Raw genomic sequence first — 17388 nt, 5'->3', positions numbered from 1 at the left:
CACACACACACACACACACACACACACACACACACACACACACACACACACACACACACACACACACACACACACACACACACACAAGTAATGGCACTGGATAAATAATGTAGCCTAATGCTACTGTAAGAGGCAGCAGCAGCACATGAAGTACCAGTCTGTCTCCGACACTCCTTAACCCTGTGTGCGCACACACACACATACACACAGTATAAAACAACTCTGAATGGATGGATGGCACATGAGTCATAAATCAGCAAACCATGTCTCTGTCTGTCTCGTCTTTTTATATTGATGAGAGTCTCTAGTTTTAGCCACAATTTGTGATAAACAGCATCTACCTGCAGCACATTTTTACCGATTCAAACTGCGAGCCTCACCTTATTTTTAGTCGGTATTCTTATGCGGGAAAGGAAGCCGGTGAAGTTCCCCCGTGTGAACCTTATGAGTCATCAACTAGGCCAAAAACAGTATAATAGACGGTAAACTAAGATTCAGGAAGTGGTGTCTATGCAGTTTCATATCGCCACATGTTACACAACATCGTTTACCAAGCTTCCATTTTTATCTACTATTTTTTGTAAGAAATTGTTTTAACCATAAACTCTAATCCAGATATATTCCAGCTATACAGTATGCAAACAATCATATGTGACTTGACAATGTAGATTCTTTAAACAGAGACTCCTCTGGTCCAGACTAAAATATCTCAACTATTTGATGTATTGCTACAAAATACAGACAGTCATGCTCCCACCAGAATAAATTGTAATAAATGTGTTTATTACCCAACTTCTCTATGCCATCCATCATTGATTGAAATTGCATTATGTCCACTACTTTGGTTTATGCCCAAATGCCTATAAAGCTGACTACAGTCATCTTTAGCTGTACTGCTAATTAACAAATGTTGACATGCTAACACGCTAAACTAAGATGGTGATCATAGCAAACATACATTAAACAAAAACGGCATGTTAGCATTATCATTTTGAGCATGTTGTATTTAAATCAAAGCACCACTGTACAGCCTCACAGAGCCACTAGGGTGGGTGAAGAGATTTCTTTTTTTATGTTTTTTCTGCAACATTTTACTGTTGGTATACAACTTGTAGAATATTCCACAATCAGGACTGTAGGAGGGGTAATCTGATTACCAGGTACTGTACTGTGATTATCACTATGGATGTGCGGTCAGCTACAATGAGACACTAGAAGATTCCACTACTGTTTTTTATCCAAACACGAACATGTATTATCACCATACTCTACATTTAATACATAGGGAGCAAATATCTTGCCAGCCTATAACTGACAAGAATTAACACAATGTACAATCATTCTGACTTAACATAACTCAAGCATCAAGGTACCGCAAACACAAATAGGCATAAAAGCAAGGAAACTCACATTCTCAATCCGACAAACAAGTGTTTGGTTCTGCTGCAGGTAGTGCAAAGGTCTCACACCTGAACTCAATCCTGTGTATATATAGGCTGTGATCAAGCCGCGCTCCTCCCACTTCATGCTCCTCCTCAGACAGCTCCCCCTGCAGACCTGCTCTTCACAACACCACCATGGTGTATGTACTGCAGCCATTCAACTCATTTTATGAGGGAATAAAATCTTTCTTTATAACTGATTGGATACTAAACATATCCAATTTAATGTTCATATTTCCATAGAATTGAAGGCATGGTCTTCATTGTTTAGAATTCAGGCCCATGCCTCAACGTTTAATTTTGTACACAATTCACACGTGAATTTTACAAGCTGTGATGATAAAAAACATCGAGCCAGGTGTGTGGCTCGCAAATATAGCAACTGAATTAAATTAAACAAATTGATTTAGCAAGGAGCCCTGTTGACCAGCTTTGTCTCAGTGGAATTTACCAGGTTTTAAATCCCACCAATGATATTGTAAACAACAGCGTCTCCCTCTTCTCCAGTGGGATTATGCAGACGTGACTGAATGAGACTCTGTGGGATCAGTACTCGACATATTCACAAGCAGGCTCCAGAGACAGAGACTCCTTTTGCTAATTTCAGTCAGAAGCCAAGGACTCCAAAAGAAAAAAAAAGTGCAGATTTTTGTCACTTTCGATCACAAATGAAATCTAATAAGTCTAATAAATACTTTGGATCAACAATGTGTGATCTTAGTCTGGGCTCAATTGTTGAAATACATAGAGAGCTACAAGTCATTCACTCCAACCTCGACATATAATAAACCAGATCATCTGAAATAAAGATAGTTATCCATCAACATTAAGCACCAACAACAGCCATTAAAATGAGTGCAAAAAGTTACAAAAATAATTGTGATTTTAGAGTGCCAGATTTTGTGCAGCTAAATTATGATTGGATACTGAAGGCTGATAAAATATGGTTACTCAGTACAACAATAACCTGGCATTAAATTACCTCTAACAGAGGTAGTCTCATTGTAACTAAAAAAGGAGGCGATACGAAGAGCTTTGATCCCATTCTGTTACATAAAAAGTGCTTTGTTCAGTTTGTTCTCAACCTTGGCTCTCAGTGATTAGCTCCCATTGATCCAAATGGCTCTGTGACCCAATAGCATAAAATGTGTTTGGAGGCCTGGTGTGTGACAAAGTACAATACTGAGCCTAAATTAGGTTTCCCACCAGCAGCCAATTTAACGCTCGGAAATTACTTACAGGAGATGTTTTTGAGGGACACGGCCTGGCTCGACCAGGCCAATCTGTCATAAAAGCATTATGGGTTTTTTTCTATGGTTTGTAATGACCTACACATTGCCTCATACCAGGCCTGCTCAAAGCGGCGTTGCGCAAAGCTGGTTTTGTAGTAGACCCTTTGGCAAAACTGTACTCACAAATAAAGCAGCTCAGGAGAGCAGTGTCACTACGGAGATTTAGACGGCTGCAAACATTTGGGTGAATTTCATTGAGCCCATCTGGCCTGTTTGAAAGTGTTGCTGAGTCTAAGAGAGGCAGTCAGGCGGTATAATAGAGAGCGTGATGGATGCAGGGGGAGGGGAGAAGATGAGAGTGCAGATTTGGGGAGGGATAGGAGCTCTTTTCCGGCAGAGTTGAATCTCAGGCTTGGCTGCGGCACAGTGCTCTGCCTGTTTTCATACGAAGCACTCGGCTCTGGCTCCTAACCAGCATCGACCAGCGAAATGCTTCTGAACCCCGCATCCCACCCGCACACTCTCTTTCTCTCCCTGACATTTTGGGTCCCCCCTCTCTTCCCCCTCTTCATCTTTCTGACTCTCATTCCCAACTTCCTTCCTTTCACCTTTCACTCGTTCTTTTAGATTTTTCTTACCTTCACTCTCTTTTTATTCCCCCCCAGTTTGAACCCCCCCAAGCCTTCCGGTAGCACAGAGAGGTGTGGGTCAGGGCCAGAGCCTCCAGGTTTCTATAGTGATACTTTGTATCCTGATGTCATTAGTATTGACGGTGTGCAGCTAGGCCAAGCTGTCCTGGCACAGGGGCTGTTTACTGTTTACCTCAAACTTAAACCATTCACTGTGAGATTTTTGTGTGTGTGGGTGTGTGTGTGTGTGTGTGTGACATCAGAATTCAGTCTGTCTAATTGTTCTATTTCACATTCAGATAGGGAGGGATAACGATGACTAGGCAACAGGTAGAAAAACAAAAGTTGTTAATTTGTGATTTGTCTGATGAAAAAGCTCTCGGTGTGAAGCGCCGTGGTGCGGTTCCAGGAGCTGGAATTGCACCAGGGAGAAGCTTGGCAAGATGGAAATGGCTGTTTCATGAAGAAACATCCCCTCTGTCTGCTTGCTCACTGTATGATTACTGAAGCGCGTCTGTAGAGCACAACTCCCAGCACGACTCGCTCCTCGTTTTTTTCTGGCTGCTTCACTGCCCTCGTCCGTCTGAGATGGGCGCCTCCTTAGCGCCACTCCCCTCGGAAATGTACATGTGTTCATCTGCTCGCTCTTGTGCCCACGTGTACGACGTCATACGTCTGCTCCCACATCTCCACTTCCCATAGATTACTGCAGGCCGTCATCTGGCAGGTTGTTGCCGGTGTAATTAGTTCTGCTCGGTGTCTTAGGCCAGGGGTGGACAAAATATGGATCCCCATATTGATGCTGTCACATCACATGCAGGGAGAGCACATCTACAATGCTCACTCAGGACACATGCACAGCTTGTTCCCGCATACATAAATAAAAAGCTTCCGCATCCTCCTCTGGTGGTCCTTCATGTATGATATAATAGCTAAAGATTGTCTTGGGATGCAGAAAAAACTGTTGATGCATTGATTGAAATGTGAACTGAGCCTTGTCCTTACACACACACACACACACAGAATGGTTTATTTTTGGGGACATTCCATGAGAGTCCAACCAAAAACCAGAAAGCAGATACAATATTACAGCTGATATTTGTTTATCTCAGATAAATCAGATACGTACAGTTGTAGCCCTTTAAGGTTTTAGAGAGAGGAGGGCAAAGACGTGTAACAAGGGTTCCCAAGCTCTTACTATTGCATATCCACACTGGCATCTGCCTCAAAAGCCCAGTGTTTTTGCAGTTCTATACGTTGCCTTGCCTTTGATTTGATTGATTTATTCCCTGGAGTTTTCCAAATATGCCTAAAATGTGATTTTAATCTAATCCCAACAAAGTCAGGAACCATGACAGCTTGTGAGTAGTTCTGTAAGTTTGACCGGCTGACAACTAGCTCCTGGCCAAGGTTAACACATGTTTTTCATGCGTCATACACAGAACGTTGATCATATTACCCAGGTTCAAACATGTAATATTCCATTTTGCCAGATGGTGGTGCTCTAAGATCATCACTTTTAAAGCTGAAGGGAGGTTCATGTCAGTACGCTCAATTTCATTTACTCTATGTGTATGTATCTATGTGTATGTAACGCATAGATACATAAAGGGGATTTACTTTATACTACACATCTGTATATTTCATAATGTAGATGGTATGAGATTAGATCCCATTAAGACTTTATAATGCATGTTATTTCAGTGTTTCATATTACCTGTGTATCATCTCACAGCACGATTAACACATAGGTGGATAGATCACTTTTGCAGTCTCCTCACACATGTCAGAAATGGCAAGTCCCTGAGGCTACTTTGCAACAGATATCCCTCATGCCAGATCAATACATTGAGCAATAAAAATGAAGCCCTGTTCAAATGAGAAACTGTCTGGGTGAGCTAAGTGACATGTCCCTATTAAAACAAGTTGCATGATTTTATCATCACAGTGGTAGAGTCTGATCCCACCTTAAGCTCTTCTTCAAATGTGTGTGTGTGTGTGTGTGTGTGTTTAGTTGAATAGCGTGGATGGACAGCTTGCCACCCAACAGTCTATCTGTGATCCATGCTGGCAGCTGCTCTGCAAAATGGGATTTTCCTGGAGATTACAGCCTTTAAGTGTGACACGCTTGCAAGTGTTTGTCTTTGTTGTTGACGGAGTGCGTGTGAGGACTATTGTAATAAAGCTGTGTGTGCTTGTGTTTAAGTGTGTTTGTCTTGAGCCGAGGTGCCCAGAGAGCATGTTCGGTTGGAACATGACTGAACTCCCTCTGGCACGCTGTACGCAGGAAAAGGGAGTGGACATGTTCAGAAGTGTGGTCAGATCCACACTGCTGCTGTTCTCATTAGCACCATCAACCCTCGTTGAATAGATCTATCTTGTGGATATAGCTAGAGTCTATGGATGGTGGAGGACAAGATGATTTTACTGTTCAATATATACATTTTGTATTGAATTGCATTTGAAAGCCATGGTCATGGTTCATGACCAAAATACCTGCAAATCTAATGACATGTCCATCAGCCTCATCTGTGCTTTGTGTGCTAATTAGTAAATGTTAGCATGCTGACATGATATCTGTAAAAACATCAGCATGTCATAATTTCATTGTGAGCATGTTGGCGTTAGCATTTAGCTCCAAGTGCACAAAATCTGCAGTCTCCATGGATTTTATCATTTTAATTCAGTCTAGAGTCATATAATATGTAGCTAATACGAAATATTTAAAGGGAAAATTAATAAAAATCCTTAAAATTTCCACTGTGCTTTTACAATCATTTCTGACAGTATATACAAATAAAGACAATGTCGTGTCTCACCAAGCATCATGTTTGAATTGATAACGTGACTTTTGGAATTGGTCCACTTCCTGACACTGATAGAAACATTAAATGAGTTTTTGTTTGAGATAAGACAATTAAATTAGTTTTATTTAAATGTAGGGCTTATAGATATGGACTGTAAAAGCTGCTATGGATGCTTATGGGTGCTGTTATCATAAGAGTTTTCCCATTATTTTATTCAATCTTTCTGCAGTCTATGAAGCAGTTAAGACTGAGCTATGCTATATTGTAAATTATTAGTAACATTTGTTGGGGTGGATTTTCCCTTTAACCCATTTTCTGTTTGCCTCAGCGTCTGCTCTGTGAAGAGCTGTCCGCGGTCCTGAACATAAGCTGTGCACGGATCCCTGGTCATGTATGGGGAGGTGGCTTTGTAGTCGCTCACTAACCTGCTTAACCTACTTTCTTCCTCCTGGTCTTTCGTCTGTCCACAGAGAGGAAAGTGCTGTAGGACAAATACGGCATACTTCACAACACACACAGTGTCCGTCCAAGCTTTCCAAGCAGCACGGACGGTACCATGCTTTGTTGTATTTCAGTATCCTTACCCTTAATGCATCGCTGATCATTTCGCCAATGAAATCCAGCTTCACTCCGAACATGAGCTCCTCATGTTCGGCCCATTAACCCAACTGGTAGAAAACGTGTCGGGACGCGCTTGAACCTTCATTGAGATGAATATGACCAAAATAATGACATTTTAAGATCTTAATTGTCCAATTATGTTGACAGCTGTTGTGCTGCATTGCAATGCCAGTTCAATTGCAGTTTCCTAGCAACCAGAGAGGTACAATGCAATGCTTTTCTGCTAAGTGGCATCATTTCCTCTCAGCGAGATGAGACTGTATATTCACAAAACAAATCTAAATCCGCCATGTGTGCATGCTTCTTCACCTTTTATGCTAATATTTCCGACGCTTTATTGCTAACACTGTAATACAGCAGAAACAATCGCAAGTGTGTGTGGTTCGTGATAGGGCGCCCGCTTATATAGACATCCATATGTGTCGTTGGTATACCCTCGAGGTGTGTCAGTGCCTAATAAAATAGCCGTGTTTCTGCAAACAAAATCATTTCAGTTGATTAATGTTCATCCAAGATGCTCCGTCCTGAGCTAATCATTGTACATGCATTCTTTTCAATTAATTAATTATCAAGGGAGGTAGAGAGAGGGGGAAGGCTGGGGGAGGGGAAAGGAGAGTCAGGGGGAAACAGAAAATCCAATCCTGCTGGTCTGACGTCTCCGAGCAATGGAGCATTAGTCTCATCCTGATGTAATCGGAATGACAATAAGAGTAAAGCCCGCTGATTTCGGGACAGCCTCTAGGCTTGATTTAATGCCCCCTTCCAAAACTATACAGCCATCTTTTTATCTTTCTCTCCTTACCCTCTCGCAGGCCCCTCCGCTCTCTTCTGTGTTCCTCCCCCACCCCCGCGCTCCGCATTCACCAGCCACTGCCATGCATCTCCATCTGTACTCTATTAACAGAACAGTAGCTGCATTTTACAATATTTCAAGCCAGAAGGTTATAAACTCTCACAGAGTGTGTATTTCTTAAGCATTTTACTTACTCCGTATGGCATTCACACACTTCAATGGATGTGTTTTACTCTCACAGAGGTTATGTTTTATTACTGAATTAATATCTCCAGAGAGGAGAGTGCAAAAGAAAGGGCAGACTAAGCAGGTGTATCCAGGCCAGGGTGCTGCATCCCCGGGGTTTGCTGCTGCTCAGTCCCCTGACAGATGGACGGCCAGGGCAATCCTATTACCCCCATGTGTTTAGCTCCTCTTAATGCCAGGGTGGGTTGCATGGCTAATGGAATGAGAATCTCATTCTGCTGAATGATCCCCATTTTTTTTAATAACTGAGGAGATCTAAAAGCTGTGGTCAGGCAGTGAAAATTACAACCATGATGACTTTTGTAGCTCAGCCAGCTTGTCTCACTGAGGGATGTAATATTAAGTCAGCTCAGCCACTAATTAGGCTTTACTGTTGATATTTCACATGGGGATTTCATCCGTCCTTGTCCAGCAAAGATGAAGAAAGTGACTTTTTAAAAGTCACTAGCTTCAACAATCTGGACTCAAATTGAGTTGAAATACCTTTTTCATAAAACGTATTATATCACAGCACAGTATCACACAACTCACATGCCATACTGTGGCATTTATGAGTACCCTGACCTGTCCTGAAGATAGTAATATATGTCATTGCCAGACTGAGACATTTAGTGACTTACAATAAACCTGGAAATAAAGGGAGCTAAAGACAGCTTTCGATTGAATCTGAAGACAAATAGCGGGAATGCTTTATTTATGACAGTATGGATTATTTAGCCATGCAAGCAGCTCTATGAATGGCAATATTGGTTGGTTCGTCGATCCACCACTTTTGAATGGATTGGCATGAGATTGTGCACAAACATTCTTGGTCCCCAGAGGATACTGACTTGTTTAAAGTTTATGACCAAATACCTACTAATGTACTCTGTTGTTTAGTGCTAATAATATAAGATTACATTTCCACATACCCCTAGTCCTACCCATAGACACTGTCAAACATGCTACAGAAGACGTACCATATATGTTTATGGTCTATTTGTTTCTGGAAAACAATTGAAAATCAAAACATTACAAAACATATCTTTTTGGGCAAATTTAGTAGAATCTCTCGTGTTCAATGGTATCTGATAAAATATCAGGGTCTGATTTGCGTAACAAATGTGATTATTTAACTGTTTAACTGTTCCATTAGTTATACCATATGCATCTCAAAATATGATTAAGTATATGGCTCTTAAATAGATATTGTATTGATTTATCTTTATCTCATATTTGTTGGATTAACTGGAGGAAAATAATCAATATTTTAACCTATTTAAACCAGACATTTTCCCGCGGTCAATACAGCCAATGACTGCAATCTCGAACTATAATGGAAATGCAGTGAAGGTGGAGTACAACATGTGCTGTGTGGTCAAATATCTATACCCATGTGTACATGTGTGTGCGTGTATGCTGCTTGGTATGCAGACAGCGTCTTTGCTGCCTGTAGCCCCACAACGGCATCCCCAGGTCAAGCAATTACCACACATCAAGCAAAGCAATTGGGCATGACTAAAATATCATTGCCATGTGATCGTGTCCCTATGTTTGGGCTGCTAGAGACTAATGTAACCCACTTTGTCCATACGATCGAGGAGAATTGAGGACACGCTCTCCAATTCCGGTGGCCCCCCGAGCATTTACTGCAAGCCCGACACTCAGCAGCTGGGCTGTAGACGCGCCGTGACTGGTCTCCTACCCAGCGGAGTGAGAGACGGGGTGTAATGAGCAAGAGAAGTGAGGTAGTAGAGGAGTACAAGTGGCAGGAGGAAGAGGAAGGGAGCATTAAATGAGCCATAGGTTGCAGAAACTTGAGGCATTTCGAGTGAGGGATCTCAGACTATGCCTGTATCGACTCACTTGCAAGGTCACGTGGATCGATTTGAGAGTGAGTGGTTTTCCGGTCACGGTTGTTTCTCCGAGATGCTTTCCATAGGTACAGTATATGAGCCAGGGTGGTCACATTTGGACTTGGCAGGAAAGAGGGGGGGAGAGAAGTGGAAGGGGTTAAGGGGAGAGGAGATTGGCATATATGCACAGGGAATGGGACAGAGGCAGTGAGGGAGACGGCGATTGATCCCAGGCTCTAGCTCCGAGCAGCATTTGCCACTTATTCCCTCATTATACAGTCAAATATCTCGGTGCCTTTAGCTGCCGCCCCGGCTCTTCATCTCTCTGTCTCTCCGCCTCATATTTCCCCCCACGCCTCCCAACAAAATCTGACGAATCTGAGCCTTTCATCCATGCGACTTCATTCTACTAGATCCATTGTTTTCACTGATTTCATTTAAATTTCATCCGGTCTTGCTGCTCAGCTGAAACTTAGTCTTTTGCGGAAGAGGAACGCTCTGTGCTTCTTTTGTCCTTGTAAAGCCTGTTTAAATATTGATAGAGATGTGAAGCACCACTGACCACTCGGTCAGATCTGAGAGGGTCAAGGATGGCAGAGTTTCCCTGTAGATTTCATTAAGGGGGCAGAGGACTGTAAATATGGAAGCATGTGAATCACAGGCCCTCGCAGACGCTCGAGCAACCTTCATTATCCCACTGCATGGATACCGCACTGTAATGTATTCCGATGGAGATGGAGGTTGGGGGGTGATGGGGTGTAAAATAGCATGTGTAGGAAGGCCCTGTTTTTCAGCTACGAGCAGCCTGCCGCCCTCACAGCCAGATACCCATTAGTGCAGGAGCAGAGGATTGGATGTGAAAATGGTCCCATGGATTAGAGAGCTAATGCATTTAGGAGAGGGGGCTTCACAATCTCTTTATTGCCGCTGCTGTGTGCGTGTGTGTGTGTGTGTGTGTGTATGTGTGTGTCTGTGTGTTGAGGCTCGTGCAGGGGAGATACCCTGTCCCTTTGTGGACCCTGAGAGATTTAGGGTAAAGTGAGTAGATAAGGGCAGGGATGCACTGCGCGCACAGCCACACAGATGCAACGCACACACACACACACACACACACACACACACACATACACACACTCGTCAAAGCTTACGGCTTGACCAGAAGAAGGCTTGTTGTGTGTGCTGTTAATAAAACTCAGCATGGAAATGAGATCTTTCCAGTAAGAGGCGCAGACGGCGGCCCTGCTAATCTAATTAATCAGCGTCTGGGATTTCTCATTTTCTTCTGCCCTCGTTTCTGTCCCTCGTTGTTGCTCACCAGGCTTCTCCCTTACACAACTCATCCTCTTCGCCTCTCTCCTTTGTGTCCCTCTCTGCCCGGATTTCTCTGAATCCGAACTTCACGCCCCAATCTCAAGCGTTGGGGCAGAAATGTGCCACATCATGCGCTTCCTAAAACCCATCTTATAAAGCCTCTGATGTCCTCTCTCTACCCGTTAGCGGCTGCTCTTTGGGAGGCACATAGAAAGTATGGGCCCAGTGCTCAATCTGCTGGCTGCGAGGATGTATGGATGCCTCTGCAGCAGGATGGAGGGATGGTGATCTACCGGGCTTAAGGGGCAACCTGCTACCAGACCAGAAGGAAGCTGTCGGCTTTACAAGCACCAAACCTTTTAGGTGGTAATCAAGCTGTGAGCGAGCAGAACATGAACTCTTCCTCTGTGTTTGTGGTTCGAGAGAGCGTCACATTTGCTGCTTGTGCTTTTTAAAGAGCCAGCCGCCAGGCAGCATGGGAGGGGCCCTCAATCGCTGAAGCACAGCAGCAGAAGCAGCACAGTGGGTAACTACAGTACAGCTCTCTGCTCTGCGCACTGTGAGTCAGCTGAGCTGCCGGGATCACAACCGCCGATGAATGAATGACTGGGGAAGAGAGAGAGAGAGAGAGGAGACCCTGCAGTGTTTGGATACTGGAGAAGGCGAACAGTGCTACACTCTGGGGACGATGTGCGGAGCTGAGAGGCTGACATGGAAATAGTGAAGTGATCGGAGCAAGCTTGTTGACGCATAATCCCGCCCGCCCCGCTGGCGCTGGGAGGGGGCAAACCCTTCCTAAACTCAAATCCTCCACAAGAGATTTACGAAGTGCGCTGCTGCTGCGGGTTCAGCCACCATCAGGACATTTCTTTTTTTCTCTTTGACCATGTTGTGTAGTGAAAATCAGCATAGTTTTAATATTTTGGGGAGATGGATATGTCTCTGAAGCAGGGGACCTAATGCGCTATCGTTATTAGAGTATTAAATCCACTGCTGGAATCGGCACTGTCACTGCGCCGCGGACGGTGGGCGGTTGGATGCGCCCTGAGTTGTGCACAGGACCTGCCCGTACATCATCATCATCATCATCACCATCACAGGTATTTGATCGTGACTGTGTTGATTACACCGGAGATCTGGAGCCATGACAGGCCCCCCGCTGGTCCGACAGCCCGCCTGCTGACGGTACCGGGCAGGATGGGATCAGGTCTGCCGCTTTCAGGATCCCGAACGAGCCGATTTATCAATGGAGGAGGAGAGTGACACCCGGAAAATCAACAACAGCTTCCTTCGCGACCACAACTATGCAACCGAAGGTATTTAAACAGATGATGTTGGGAGTTGGGACTCATTTTAAGCTCTTTTACCGCCACATAAAATAACCCGAGGCTGCAGCTAGAAGGATGCTAATATCACAGCAAAAATAAGTCACTGCAAAGGAAGATTAAAGGAATCAGAAAAAAAATACTATTGGGCAAATATCACGTAGGCCTATATGTTTTGGGTAATAAAATAAATATATTATATTAGGCGTTATAGCGACGCTGTTTGGCCCATAATGTGCGTAAATGCGCATTTAATCACCTCAGATACAATGTAATCTGCTATCAGGGTATTAAAGGAATATTTCGGTCATGGGTCATCAACATGGAGCTTGTAACATAGCGTGTGGTGTCAATAGCAGGAGATGATGAGGTGGCTTCTCGTCACGCCTGCTATTTTGGGATGACCATCCTGACCGAGGGGAATCAGGGCTTTAATCTGTGTGGACTATGAGCAGCAATGGAATAAAGCCTCCTGTACTTCGGCATCTGCGGGCTATGTAGTATGTGATCAGTTCAAAATGATGCAATATTGATGAAAGAAACGTGTTTTCCTCAATCTGTGTTCACTTGTTGAAATAATTAGAAAGAGAAGGTGTCCTAATTTCAAGAAGCAGTACAGTAAATTCTCTCTCTCTCTCTCTCTCTCACACACTTTTTTTTTTACATGCTTATAACTGGAGCTTTGAAAAATAGCTTTTTTTTCTGCACCACCACAGCTCTAAAATGTACGTGTGTATTTCCTCTTCATTGACCACACATCAGCCCCTTGATGAGCCTGTTAACTAATTGATGCAAAATAGTTCCCTTATGTCAGTTCCACCAATCAGCTCCACCTCTGCCCCACAAGCTGCTTAGATCACTGGTCAACATAAAACCAATATTTACCAACATAACACTGTCATACATCAATTATATTTGGGTCCCCATTCACTGATTACAATAACTTTATTTAATTATGCAGATTGGTTCTAAATGTTAACTGATGTGCTGATTAGAAATGCTGGTAATAAATTCAACTGAGTGAAAAACGGGCTTGCTTTACACAGGCCAAACATACTGGCATGTGGTACGTGGTACATTGCCTCTAAATGACACACCAATACTTATTTTGCCAGATTAATACAAGATTTCAATCAACTTCTGTCGTGTATATGTTGATGTCTGTTTTCTTTCCATTTAGTGGTCTTTATTGATCAGTTTAAAGCACAGTTTTAATCATTTTAAATAATAGTCTATGCAGCACTGGGGCAGCCATCTATTCTTTCATTTCAGCACCCAACCATAAGGTTTGAAAATCTGACAAAACAGAAACATATTTCTGTTTAAAATATGAAGGAGCAGCCCCTAATTAAACAACCAAATAGCACGTCTTCACAAATTATCTAAGTATTTTGATAGAATAGATTAAATAGAGGGGTGTGGAGGGTATACAGAATGGCTGCGGGGGGGGGGGCTCAGGTTACTGATGCCACTGCAGGTCAGGGGAGAGACAAAGTCGAAGCTCAGAAGACAGTGTCTTGTTCTCACATCCTGCTGCTGTCCTCAGTGTTTTTTTCCCTCTTAATTTAAATATGGGAGAGCATCATCATTTGCTCCGCTCCTGCTCTTACAGATGATTCCCTGTCACTGCTAAACACACTGTCACCGGTTCAGAGCGAGAAGAAGTGAAGTGGGGGGTAGGTTTGGGTGTGATGGATAGCTTTGTTTGATGTGGGCGCTGAGATGAAAAACAGGAGGGGATCTTCCTCTTCCAGCTTCTTCCTGTCTCTCTGCTTCACTCTTCCATTCATGTGAGCAGGAGAAAGTGTCTGAGAGTTGCCCAGGGTGTAAAATGTGTCCCCTAAAAGCAGAGGACTGTCTGGTCTGCGACCCATCTGTGCTTTTCAAACAAGGAACGTCTACTTTTGTTATTTTTTATTGCTGTAATTTACGACTGACCGTCACACCTCATATACCATGAATGAGTGTGTGTGTGTGTGTGTGTGTGTGTGTGTGTGTGTGTGTGTGTGTGTGTGTGTGTGCGTGCCCATTCACACGCTCGCATCCCTGTCTCCTAAAATGAAGTCAGTCTGAAGCCAAAGATCATACATCCCAGTGTCTGGGTCCTCATAAATTCACCAAAGTGCACATGCTCCATCAGGCCCGGTCCGTTCAGACCACACACAAACACACAGTCTCACATACATACACAGGTCCCAGTGACGGCGGGCTGGTATGGGATTTCCCTCAGGCCGTGCTTGCCCACAGCAGCAGGACACTTTAATGATGTCACATTTTAATGATGTCACTCGCGCTGACCTTTGGTTTGCACCAATCCCACGCCTCAGTGGGTCTGTGGGCGGCTACATTGAGTTGATGTGTATGTGCGCACACTGTGAGGAAAGCTGTGCTGGTCCTCCATAGTTGGAAATAATTTTTAAAAAGTCTTCTCAACCTTAATGCAAAAAATTTCCAGATTCATCGTTGTTGTCTAGATGAAAGAAAATGGCATTACAGTCTGATTTGCATTCGCCAGCAGCCTGCAGATGACACGTTGTTAATGGTGATAAAATGAATGGTGTGTGTATCACTGCAGCTGTGTATATCAGTGTGTGTTAAGTCAATGGACTGTTACGCTGCTACATGAGTTTCAGCTCATTTTCATAATCTGCACCTTGGATGTTCCTTTAATGGATGAAATTGTCACATAGCACAACACCACTTGGGGTGTAGAAATGTAAATGGCTTCCTCGCTGTGAGGCAGCGCCCTAACCTAATGTCTGCTTTGGTATTGATTTCTGGTCCTTTACAATTTAGCTACCGGAACAATGACCTAAAGATCTATTGGTAGGACATGTAATCCCTTCCACCTTCTCTCCCCCTTCCCCCTCGTTTCTCTCATTTTCCCTGACTGTTTATGTGTTTGTCTGATGCGAGTACAAGCTTGTGTGTGATGTGACCCCTCTAGACCCGCCGAATACTGATGCAGTCCCGCAACATAGAGCGCACAGCCTTTACTGCAGCTGCTGATGAGAGCAGAGCACCGCCTACGGTTGCCTGTGCCAAGGCAAACGGCCTGGGGCCACACTTTAGGACCCCGGCATAAAAAGATTTAGCCCAGCATACCCCCAGGTCCCATCCATTATTCACTGCGAAACACTCAAAACGCCCGAACCCCGCCTCGGCACATAGCGCAAGAAAGATAATGTCCTTGTGTGTGTATGGGGGTTTGTGTGGGGGCAGGGGGGGGCGGGCGGGTGCTTAATGGCAAGCTGTGAAGTTGGGGCGAGTCACACTCCTTATTCAGCAGCTGCTTTCATCCCCCTGATTAGCTTCTTATTAAGTCTGCAGCTCGATGAAAATTTAATGAGAATTTGTTCAAGAATACCCGCGGTGTTGCTACTGTAGGACGATTACAAAAAAATATCCTATTTCTCAACTATGAGAGATGTACTGTACGTGAGTCATTCGGCGCAGTGCTAGCCTGGAGGGTAAAGCACTGTTTGACCTTTCTGGACTATGTTTTGCTAGCTAATTCCTGTGTCTTGTCGAGGAAGCAGCGTCACTCGGACCCTTTCATGCTTAGGTGATAAGGTCACTGTTCAGCAGCCATCTAATGTTTGATTCCCTCCAGCCTTGACAACAGGAAGATGAAAGGGATCACACCAAAGCAACGCAGACAGATAGAGAGGGAAGAGACAGTTTTTGTTTTGGTATTATAATTCTATGCACCCCCACTTCCCCACCATCCCCCTCCTGCATCTTCAATTTCTAAGAGAATACCAAATAACAAGCATTTCAAACGATCTCGCTTGGTATTCATGTAAGCGCATGCAGGAATCGATCGCCGAGTTCACCGCTTTCCCCCACTTCTTCTCGTTTCGCCCTGTCCCGTGTCCGTAGTCAGATGTGTGCCACGCCGACGTGTTAATGAAGTGTGAGAATTGAAGCAGTAACACGTCTCGCCCATTTCATGCTCAACTCCCTGGAGTGTGGGGATACAGAAAAGCAAGCACACACGTGCACACACAAAGGAAAGACTATATATATATATATACACACACACACACACACACACACATTCTATCTCATTCTCAAGGGGCTGATCCTGGAGAAATCAGGTTAATTAGCTTGTTCACTCCAGATCTTACAAAGAGTCATGCTCTTCAGATGAAGAGAGCTGCATTGTGCTCTGTTGCTTTGTGTGCAGCTATTAAAGCCTAATAAACCCTTAATCATATGGCCGGGCACCGGACCAGTAGGTAACAGGGTTTATTCAAAATTTCGATTGATATACGTTGTTTGTGGTGTGAAAGAAGCCGTTACCAGTCGCCTATTCGAAATGGTGAATCGAATTTGTTATACGTGTGTGTTCATGGTTCTGAAAAAAAGACAAAGTGCAGATTGATTCATATTGGAGGGACAAGAGCGGCGAGTGAAAGAGAGTGCGAGAACGGACCTGAATTATCCCCCGGCCTGATCCTTTGACGCAGGCAGCTCAGCACAAGTGCTGTAATCCTCTCCTCTCCTCTCCACGTCTACCGCTAACAAAGCATTTACACGACACCATGTTGCTCACGTCCCTCCCTTAACCTGGAATTATTGCACACCACTGACGCAACTAGCTTTCCATGCAGTCACACCATTTTGAGTGTGACTGTCTTACACAACCCTCCAATGCCACAGGATCAAGCCCTCGGTTTGTTTATTTGTTTTTTTTCCAGCCCTGACAGGATTCCATGTTGTCTAGAGGTTAGCCAGGGTGCTCCTATTTTGGTCTTTGCTGTAGTCTGTACTGATGAGACACACTGTACGATCTTTTATCGACCTACTTACCTCCCCAGACTTCCCCCCTCTTTTCTTTTAGTGGCCCTCTCTGTTATGCGTGATAGATGTTGCATGCACGGGCGTCTATAAATACATTCAATATCCCTGCTCCCCGCCCTGCGTTTCTGGCTCCTCGTGCACGCTTTTCATTCCAGAATCAATGCATATCTATGTTTCCATCCAACGGGTTTGAATCTCGATTCTATATTGCATGCCGAAGGGGAGTTATTGAGGGTCAGATCGGTGGACAGAAACAGATAGGAGCCTGTGTTATTTCAGTCGTATACACAGTTGCACACACACACACACACACACACACACACACACACACACACACACAC

General features: G+C 44.0%; 1 protein-coding gene across 2 annotated transcripts in view; it reads left to right on the top strand.

Annotated features, from left to right (window-relative positions):
- Window positions 1-17388, top strand: part of LOC116389180 (serine/threonine-protein phosphatase 2A 55 kDa regulatory subunit B beta isoform) — a 38719-nt gene that overhangs the window by 8929 nt on the left and 12402 nt on the right. The window contains exon 1 of one of the 2 annotated variants that reach the window (XM_031857656.1): window positions 58-12232. The exons of the other annotated variant lie outside the window; for it this stretch is intronic. Within the exon in view, the coding sequence (XP_031713516.1) occupies window positions 12163-12232 (70 nt within the window). The 5' untranslated portion in view covers window positions 58-12162. Of the gene's footprint in view, window positions 1-57; window positions 12233-17388 lie in introns of those variants that run through there. 2 annotated transcript variants of the gene reach the window in all.

The sequence above is a fragment of the Anarrhichthys ocellatus genome, unplaced genomic scaffold, assembly GCF_004355925.1.
Source record: "Anarrhichthys ocellatus isolate YVR2014 unplaced genomic scaffold, GSC_Weel_1.0 scaffold19, whole genome shotgun sequence".
In the NCBI taxonomy this organism is placed as follows: Eukaryota; Metazoa; Chordata; class Actinopteri; order Perciformes; family Anarhichadidae; genus Anarrhichthys; species Anarrhichthys ocellatus.
Note: the sequence above shows the minus strand (reverse complement) of the source record. Positions and strands in the feature narration are given on the sequence as shown.